Source organism: Rutidosis leptorrhynchoides, chromosome 2 (assembly GCF_046630445.1).
Source record: "Rutidosis leptorrhynchoides isolate AG116_Rl617_1_P2 chromosome 2, CSIRO_AGI_Rlap_v1, whole genome shotgun sequence".
Classification (NCBI taxonomy): Eukaryota; Viridiplantae; Streptophyta; class Magnoliopsida; order Asterales; family Asteraceae; genus Rutidosis; species Rutidosis leptorrhynchoides.
Genome location: NC_092334.1, coordinates 597,624,514 through 597,635,582, shown reverse-complemented (window position 1 = coordinate 597,635,582; position 11,069 = coordinate 597,624,514). Strand labels below are relative to the sequence as shown.

General features: G+C 30.2%; 1 protein-coding gene across 1 annotated transcript; it reads right to left on the bottom strand.

Annotated features, from left to right (window-relative positions):
- Window positions 1–8,613: 8,613 nt before the first annotated feature.
- On the bottom strand, window positions 8,614–10,253 carry LOC139893390 (heat stress transcription factor B-2b-like). Its single transcript, XM_071876553.1, has 3 exons — window positions 10,094–10,253; window positions 9,726–9,991; window positions 8,614–9,650 (listed from the first exon to the last, which is right to left on the bottom strand). The coding sequence occupies exons 2-3, from the start codon at window positions 9,978–9,980 to the stop codon at window positions 8,961–8,963; spliced, it is 945 nt and encodes a 314-aa protein (XP_071732654.1). The 5' UTR covers window positions 9,981–9,991; window positions 10,094–10,253; the 3' UTR covers window positions 8,614–8,960.
- Between the last annotated feature and the right edge of the window lie 816 nt (window positions 10,254–11,069).

The following is an 11,069-nucleotide window of genomic DNA, read 5'->3' as shown; positions in this document are numbered from 1 at the left end:
GCGAACTAGTTCTCCGAATTTTTGAAAAAATACAGATGAAGCAACAAAAACTGTAAACGACCTTAACGGCCAAAGGTTTGATGATGAAGAATAGTGTGTTGGTAAAGCTCAGAAAAATAGAAGGTTTGGAACTGGAAAATGGATTGAGCAAACTATGAAGGAGGCTGTGGACAAATCACAGGGATGAAATCTACCTTCAAAGAATCCAAATGATTCAGTGTCTGCTGAAGTCTTTAGCGAATACCTTGCTCCTTACTCTAAAACCATTATGAACAATATTCTTCATCATCCTCTTATCTTAAATATTCTAAGATATCATCATATCTTCTATTATAAATATCCTCCATATTTATGAAGATATTTTCATAACCATTCTTATCTGAAATCATTTATCCTCTCGTGTTATCTGTATCACATCATAAAGGAAACTGTTTAGTTTCTAAACATCTGAAACCTCTGAGTGTAAAGTATGAATGTTTTTGAAGTAATGTTGGGAACTGAAGCATGAGTTAGTATAATATAATGACACTTGATCAACGTGATTATATTACAGTAAGTCATGCTGAGTTTCTAAATGGAACGTGATGATTCACAGATCATAATATCATCATGTGCCATGTTACACGACTCTTGTATTCGACTTAACATCTAAACATATCAAAAAATATATATATATTTTCTTGATGATTCGGTCTTTTCCGGGATATTCTGGTAATTTGAAAAATCAAGATCGTGTCTTTACGATTTCCTTCTTAGAACATTAACTATGTTCATTCCGAAATTCATATCTACAAATTCTGGACCATTACATGCGATGCTTAATGGCAAGAAGAGAAAACAAAAGAATGAAGCTCTGAAATAGAAATTAGGGTGTAAATCGCAGCAAATAGGAGAAAGTATTAACTATGGGCAACAGTGATTATAGAAGACAGAAGCAGGAACTTTGAAATATAAGGGAAGATATAAAGCCCAACAACAACCCAGAAATTACAAACCATATATATCGATACATATGGCAATATAAAGACACGGGAGAACTAAAAACACTATAAAACCAAGAGTATAGTAGAAGTAAATAGATTCTTCCATCGGTAGACGAAAAAGAAGAATGACAGATATGAAAGTTAGGAGTATATCAAGAAGCAGAACTGGATGGAGCATATTGATGAATGCTTCAAAGTATGAATTGAAGGAGGAAGAATAAAAGGTGTGAGCTGTGGAAATAAGAAAAAAAAGGGAGTGAATTTATACTGAAATATCCAACAGAGAAATCGAGACAGATTATCGCATTAAATCGAAGAGGATCATAATTTCCTTAATCTCCGAAGAATCAAATCTTGTATAGATTACAAAGATTTTCTTTACTCCGGAAATCAAACCTATCTACGTCAAAAGATATGACGAATCTACATTTATTCATTTCACTCTTTCGTGATAACTTCACTTGTACGCTTCACATAAACAAATTGTTTTATCCATATTACCCACTGATGATAAAACTCTAATTTCCAACTCGTATGTGTCATGAAAACATACTTATTGTTATCCATGACCATTCCAATCAAATTTCGGGACGAAATTTCTTTAACGGGTAGGTACTGTGACATCTCGGAAATTTCCGACCAAATTTAAACTTGATCTTTATATGTTTCCGACACGATAAGCAAAGTCTGTAATATTGAAATAAGAAAAAAAAAACTTTGAACTATGTTTAGGTATTCATTTAACCTCGACCAAATTCTGACGATTCACGAACCATTATATAAATGGATATGATTGTGTGTGTGTGTGTATATATATATATATATATATATATATATATATATATTATAACTTGAAAATATTAACAAAGTATTAAACGTATAATACTTTACATGAACGTATTTGTTTCAATATGTATATCAGTGGAATTAGAAGATAATATCAAATGGTTGATTTATCAGATACATTGTATGATTATGAGTCTTTGTTGTGAGGTCCACGTTGATTTGAGAAATCGTTCATTTTTAACGGTATTCGGAATAATTGGTAAAGTAATCTATAAGTGAGAACAAAGTGTCAAATAACGAGAGTTAGACAAAAGTTAGCGGAGAACTAAACTTTCATAATATTCAATTGATCTATTTTCAAACGTGCGGAAACTTTTTTCGATTCAATAGAAATTGATTATTAAAATGTTTTGTTTAAATAACATAATTTGAATATATACAATATGATATTAATTATTAGAATTAAATATATAAATAACTCGCAACGCGTATTTAAACGTATTTATGAATATTGAAAATATATGATTTCAAATTAGTTAAGTAAACAATAGTAACACTCAATTGTTAGTCGATGAATATTAAACGAAGTTAAAAACAAATACTTATAAATATACAAAATATAATTGTAAGTTATTATATAATATATTTACATAAATTTTATACATGATTATTATTTGTATATTATATATATATATATATATATATATATATATATATATATATATATATATATATATATATATATATATATATATATATATATATATATATATATATATATATATATATAATTTATAAATATTATATGAAAAAATTAGAATATTTTTGTCTATGTAAATATTAGTATGTTAATACTAATGTCATAAGTATTATTATCATAATTAATATCATGATTATTATTATTATTATTATTATTATTATTATTATTATTATTATTATTATTATTATTATTATTATTATTATTATTATTATTATTATTATTGTTATCATTAATATAATTATTAATAATATTATTAACATTATTAGTATTATAATCATTATTAAAAGTATCAAAAATTATACAAAGGTTATTATAAAAACAACTTTTTATTACTAACATTAATATTATTATTATTATCATTATTAATATTATTATTAATAACTACTATTATTACTTGATATTAATATTATTATTTTACTAACATTAATAATATTAAATGTATTATTATTAATGTACTATTATTAATATTAATTACATATAAATAAAATCAAACAAAGAAATTGAATTCTGTTAACTATCCTTAGACACAAGTAATCATTTGAATGTCAAGTTTGATACATATTATAATAAAGAAAATTTCCATTATTTATGATAATATGGAATTATACTACTCAATTTTGTTTTCCGTGTGAGGGTTGTTACGGGTCGATCTCAATCCACATATACACACAAATTCAGCTCCATGTCTCTATCTAAATTATATATTTTTTCTGTCTTTTTACCTCTTGAACGAATAAAACTGTCGGTACCCAAATTTCTATATAACAATGATCCTTTCATAATTGGTTAACAAGTTCATTCAATTTCTTACCTTCACTATCAAATATAACCACCACTGATTGTTTAAGACTGATAAGGTAATTATTATTATTATTATTATTTTAAACAGCTTGACATCTCTGTTTTTACATGTTTAAATCAAAAACTAGAATGCGAATAGAAATTCAAAATCTTTAAATGTAGAAGTGTTAGGAACCTACTAAACAATCTTTCTATAAAGATTGAACTTCCAATTCTTAATATCGAATCCAAATTTTAGAGTCAAACTTTCAAATTCAAAAGGTCAACATTTGTTCATCAGCCAAATTCAAAATCTCTGTTTTGTTTTCAGTTAAATTGATGATTTGTAAAGCTTCTAGGAGTAATTTTAAACATATTTCGTGTTTTAACCTTTGTCTAAAACATCCTAGAAATCAAAATCGTGATTTGGGTTCATGAGGAGTTCATACGTTCTGCTACTGCTAAATTCTTTTTATTTATTAATTTTTTTTTTGTCAAGCAAGAGCACCTACAGCTGATTAATTCCATTTCACATTCTAATTTAAACTTTGATTTCATGAATATATTTACTCTGGTCGATTTGAGTTTTATTTATTTTTATTTTTTTTCTCTGAATCCAACTGCAGCTGTCTTATTTTTTTTTATTTGATTGATTTTATTTTCGTGTCTGTCGAATTAACACACCATGATAATTCGTTTATGTTTCAATTCCAAAACTTAAATCAAGTTGGAATTTATATTTGGATTTTGTAACATCTCTGAGCAATCGATTAAGTGAAGGAGAAGAAGAACGTGATCACAAGAATATACGGGTTATAATAATTTCGTAGGCTTATAAAATAGATAAATGGGTGACAGCCCAATGGTTAGGATATAGTTCTGGTATTCAAGAGGTCTCGGGTTCGATCCCTGCTTGATTCAAATTATTTTTAAAAGGGTTTCTAAGGTAGTTTTCTTTTCTTTTCTTTTATTATTATTATTATTATTATTATTATTATTATTATTATTATTATTATTATTATTATTATTATTATTATTATTATTATTATTATTATTATTATTATTATTATTATTATTATTATTATTATTCTGATTATTATTATTAATGTTATTATCATTAGAATAATAATAATAATAATAATAATAATAATAATAATAATTATTATTATTATTATTATTATTATTATTATTATTATTATTATTATTATTATTATTATTATTATTAATTATTATTATTATTAATTACTATTATTATGTTAGTTATTATTATTAATTATATGATTATTATTATTAAAGTAACTTATGATATTATCATTATTAGTATTGTTACTACTAAAAGTTATTATCATTAATATTATTTTTACTAAAATTATCTTTTTGTAATCCTTAAAAACTATCATATTTTTATATTATCAGTAATATCTATATTATTATTATTAAAATAATTATAATTATGAAAATAAAAGTTTAAAAGACATAGTTAAGATTATAAGTATAAAAAAATTGAAGGTTATATATATAAATATATATTTAATATACACAACATAATTATATTAATATTATTATGTACAAAAATGAATATATATATAAATAAATAATGAAACTTATAAATTAATAAATATAACAATTATATCACTAATAATAATATATAGATTTATTCGAGTACAAGAATATGTTTTTATACATATATAAATTATATAGGTTCGTGAATCCGAGGCCAACCTTGCACTTGTTCAATGACGTCATATGTATTTTTACTATGAAATACAGTATTGTGAGTTTCATTTGCTCCCTTTTTAAATGCTTTTGCAATATATATTTTTAGGACTGAGAATACATGCGCTGTTTTATAAATGTTTGACGAAATAGACACAAGTACTTAAAACTACATTCTATGGCTGGATTATTAGACCGAATATCACCCCTTTAGCTTGGTAACCTAAGAATTAGGGAACAGTACCCCTAATTGACGCGAATCCTAAAGATAGATCTATGGGCCTAACAAACCCCATCCGAGGTACGGATGCTTTAGTACTTCGACTTATTATTATACAGATGAGAGAATTCTGTTTTGGGGATATTCTATATGCATCTTGTTAATGTCGGTTACCAGGTGTTCACCATATGAATGATTTTTATCTCTATGCAGTTTGCGAAATGCCTGATATGAGATGTATATTTATGAGAAATGGAAATGAAAATCTTGTGGTCTATTAAAATAATAGAAATGATCGAATATGATAAACTAATGAACTCACCAACCTTTTGGTTGACACTTTAAAGCATGTTTATTCTCAGGTTTGAAAGAAATCTCCCGTTGTGCATTTGCTCATTTTAAAGATATTACTTGAAGTCATTCACGGCATATTTCAAAAGACGGTGCAATCAAGTCATTGAGTTCAATAAAGATTATTATTAAATAAATGACAGATTAGGTCATTTATAGTTTGGATATTATGAAATGGTATGCATGTCTGTCAATTTTCGATGTAATGAAAGTTTGTCTTTTAAAAACGAATGCAATGTTTGTAAAATGTATCATATAGAGGTCAAATACCTAGCGATGTAATCATATGTTATTGTATTCGTCCTTATGGATTAGGACGGGTCGCTTCAAATTAACGGCGCCGTCAATGGCGATTTTGACGGGTCGATCCATAACCCGATCCATATCCGATCCATTGCCATTCCTAATAGAGCCTCATCACCTATGTTTCTTACGTAGTACTTTCTAACATATTCAATATAATCACCAAAGATTAATCAGCGTCATCTCATTACTTTAAAATCCTCGTTCAAGACAAAAAAATGAACCCTTAAAAGATTCAAATATAAAACGATAATATTACAAAAAAGTTTTTACTAATAAAATTACTTTTAAAAACAACTATAACAAAGTATATAACACCAATAATGATAGTATATATTGAGGTTTTACCGGATTCGTTTACAGACATCTACCCAGAAACACTGCCGGAATGAATGTGTTCCTGGGTACCGTCGATCGGGTTCGGGTTTTCGCCCGAACGTGTGTGATACGTGCAAATGATGAGGGTCGTTGAAATAAATGCCCTACTAATACCAAAAAAATCGCCGTTAAAAAAACTATAACAAAGTATTTTATTCTCAAATACTTTTTATTCCATTATACTTGAATATTCTTTAAATTTGGGTGGATTATTAGACTACTATCAACAATGACATTATTTCTTTTCATGACGGACTGACACATCAAAGTCAGATGAACAATTTCTCATGGGATAGAATAATTGCATATTTACCGCCATCAATGACATAGTTCCAAAAAACTTGGACCCACTATATTAATTGAAGAGTTAATTATACCAATGGCCTATTTGGTTTACCTTATATTACACCGCTAGTCCCTCTCTTTTGAAAAATATAACGTTCGTTTCCGTGGTTTTACAATTGTACGGCTCTGGTCCATTTTGTAACCCCTATTAACTCCTGCAGTTAACTCGAATCAATCCTGCTATCGTCCCATTCGAACAAATGAACATCATCGGTGAGCATATTGAACCCTACAAATTGTAACAGAAATCAAGTTTCACGTTTTACATTTACTAGTTTACATTATGTATTACGTTTTCTTGGATAATCTTACGTGGTACGTTTATGTTTTTGGTTTGCGTCATGCGTTTACGTTTCACATTTAAGTTTTACGTTTATGTTTCGTGTTTAAACGATTTACGTTTACATTTATATTTTAGGATCGCGATTTAGGTTAAGTTTTAATAGAAACTAAAGGGTATGTATGCATGGATTTTGTATGGGTTAATTAGATTTGGTTAAAGTATTTAGAGCATGTGCACGAAATTAATCAAAGGGTTAGTTAGATTTGGGTCAAGTATTCGGAGCATATATACACATGCAATGAATTCTTAGATATTTAATATTACATAATCCTTGATCTAAACCCACAACCACCAATCATCAAATTAAACCCTGCAATCAGCTTCTTCGGGTGGGCGCTACCGGGAATTAACCTATGAATTGAATGAAGAAAACCGCAGGTGAAATGAAGCAGTACTTCAACATTGGGAGCGAACAACGATAGATAGCAGCGACATGAAGAAGATGTGTTATCCGGTATCAAAAATCAATGAAGAAGATGTGTTATCCGGTATCAAAAAGCAGCGAGTGTTTTAACTAGAAAGGTATCTTATCAGACTTTTAAAAGCCAATGCAACATAAAATATTAGCAAACCATTGACCAAAACAGACAATCATAGAACTTAACCACCAGCCATCCTTAGCGGTCCCAACCAAAAGCAAACGAAACATATAACCACCATAGTACCATAACAGCCGCCAACTAAACACCTGCACCATACGGAAACCAAACAACAGCAAGGAGGCGCAGGGAATCCCAAGACAAAAGAGTCACATAACACAATATCACCTCTAATTGTCGGAGACCCCACGATAACAAGCAAAAGGCGCAACAAAACCACTGGAGACCACATAAAAACTATGTCATGTTGGAACTACACGACAACAAATGGAGTTACAACTGTTTGAACTGTTGACAAAGAACCTAGACAACCTAAGCCATTGTAAACCACTAGCAACTGGAGAAAATAGGTATAAATGTCATTGTAAAACACCACACTAAGCGACAAATATCCCTGCAACAGGGGAGAAGAGGCCAATTGTAGGAGAAGTTACGTGGAATCATAATTGAAGGAATCCATTGAAAACTTGAACAAAAATTTGAACAAAATCTCAAGTCTAAAGCAAAATGTGGACTTTAAAGAGAAACGAGAATGAAACGATAAAGGGGAAGAGGGGATTATGATATTTGGACCACCAACGAGAGGCTAATGGCCTGAGTTGCAGGCTATGGTTTAGGACAAAAGGTGAGGCATGATAAATATTTGATATTAAGGGTTGACAGGAAAAGTTAAGAGACGATGTTAAAAGGTAATTCTTGCATGTGGTCGGTCACACTCACACCCCCTTTGTAAACACAACCTAAGCTACAATAAATCGCCTCTATTTAACATCATGCATAGAAGCTGATTCCATTGAACTTGTACATGACCCTCTTAATGAAAACTTGATCAATGCAACACCAAGAACAGCAACAGGCCACCAAAATTAATTAAATTGTGTAGCCCCAACTCATCTACCTATCATGTGAAATCAAATCATTTCATTCCAACTATTAACTCAAGCAAACAAATACACGACATAAAAAAAAAAAAAGAAAAAAAATAGCCACATACACATGAATTTTACAAAAAGAATTATACGAAATTATGTTTCCATCAATCACGGCCATAACTTATTCTTTAATCACACACCACGACAAATGTTACGATGATAAGAGTCTCGACAATCAGCATATAATATCCAATAAATTTACCTGGAACTCTAAAGCAAGAATGTATGTAATTGCAAATTATAACAACCTACTTTTTACAATTTAATTTATATAATTAACGGATAATTAGCTCTAATTAGCACTAATGACTTATAATTAAATCAAACTTGATGCTCAATTACAATGATATAGATAGCCTAAGAAGTTTCTCCTACTTGTCCCCACCAATCCAGATTCCATAGGGATATGAATATATCCAACCGATCATGATTATACCTTCTGATCCAACCGATAACAACGTTTATCATCTCTCTGATTCCTTACCATCCAACGGCTCAGATTTAATCTCAGATCCAGGATGTTGCAGTTCATTATACTGGTCCGCCAATTCACCGTAACTGCCCTCCCTCACACGTTTCACACCAATCGGTACACCAAATAACCTAGGGCTAATATCCCCGTGAAATTCCGTCACTCCTCCGTTACTAGTACCACCGCCACCGTCGCTATCGTCCGACGGACGTTTTAACGGCAAGAGATCCAACGGTTTAACGGCGATTGTTTCCGATGAGTTATTAGTTGCGTAATTTGACATCATTACATATATACTATTACATAAACTCTTAATTTCATTTAATTCCTTCTTTAATTGAAAATTTTCTCTTTTTAAGATCTCGTTTTCACCGATCAAGTCAGCGTCGCTTTGACCACAAGCTAATGTTACTGTTTCTCGTGATAAATTAGCTGCTGTAATACCTCGAGATGAATTCGATGATATCACTTGTTCGTCACCTGAATTGCTTGGAGACACCGTTTTACATTGAGCCGGTAAAAACACCGCCGTGGCCACCGGCACCGTCACCGCCGGAGTAGCAGGAGAAACCGGTGCCGGTGATATTTTCCGCCGTTGTATATCACATAACAAACGTTTTTCACCTCTCCGAAAGCAATCGTTTAAAAACTCCCATCGATCAGGCACAGCTTTCCTAAATCCCTATGAATAATAATTATATCAATTATTCCGTATATTATTAAAATTGATTAAAATATATGTTTAAAATAAGCTTACGTATGTGTTTAACTGGCGTACGAAGCTTGAGAAATTATTATGTTTAAAGTATTTCGGAAGCAAATCCTTGGCAAATTCAGTAGGATTCCAAACAATGAAGCTAGATCCGTCCTCATTCCACGAGATTACATCATCGATCGATTTATCATCAACAAGCTGATAAGTTTTCGTCAGAAACGGCGTCGGAAGCGATCGTGTCATCGTATCTGACGCCGTCGTCTCTCCGCCGCTCCGTTCCATCGGCGGCGGTGGCATGTGTTATACACCTGCTTCATACAATCATGTAATAAAACAAATTGTTCGAATCTAATAAAGGAAAATGTAAATTACAACAGAAGCAACAAAATTAACAATAAATGTAAACATACCGATTGATAAATGTATTGATGAAGGTATGTGGATCGATCGATCTGATCAGAGGATGAAGATCGGAAGCACGAGGGAGCGTATGGTTATGAGGATTCTAGAAAGTTCGTATGGATGATATAGGGTGGAAAGTTCAGGAAAAGAAAGAGAAATAAAAGGGAGAGTATTTTATTTTTATTTTAAATATTATTTTTCGAATAAAAATGAGAAAAAGGTGCGTGTGGGAGAGAGATAAGAAGAAAGAACGAGAAGGTACGTCAAAGAAATGTACAAGTTATTCCAGAAGTTTCTTCAATATTCATTGGATTTAAGAACGTGTCCACTGGTAATTGGTTAATGTGTATTTACTTTCGTGTACTTTACTGATCTGGTCTGACCTAATTTTCATAAACTGCCTTTTGGTTCTATTTTGAGACGTGATAAATTACATACGGAGTAACGCATTACATTTCTTTTCAGTTGTTAGGTGTGGATATTTAACTTTTGAAAAATATACTTAGAGGGTTTGACTATTACAAAGTGATTATTTAATTATTATATTTTTAAATTTTAAATAAATAATTACTTTATACTGTTTAGCAAACTCAATTTTAAAATTAATTAATTATAATTTGAAAAAATCAAAACGTGAAAGCGAAAAAACAATCACGGCGAAGCCGGAAATTACAGATGAGGGTGACTTACTCGATAATCAGATAATTACAAAAAATTGCGTCATTTAATTTTAGACAATATTAAAACTGGGCCATTTAATTTTAGACAATATTATATTTAAAATCAGTCTTTGTTTGAGGGAGGCTTATAATTATTTGTGCATAAAAATACAATTAAAACTTGGGTCTCTGCTGGGCCTTGGGGGAGGATGAGCACCACCCAGTCCCCCATTGTCTCCACCCCTGAATCACCCCTTACTGCAACGAAATGTGATTATTAAACTAATCGATTATTTTCTTTTTGGTCTATTTTCTTTTTAAGTGT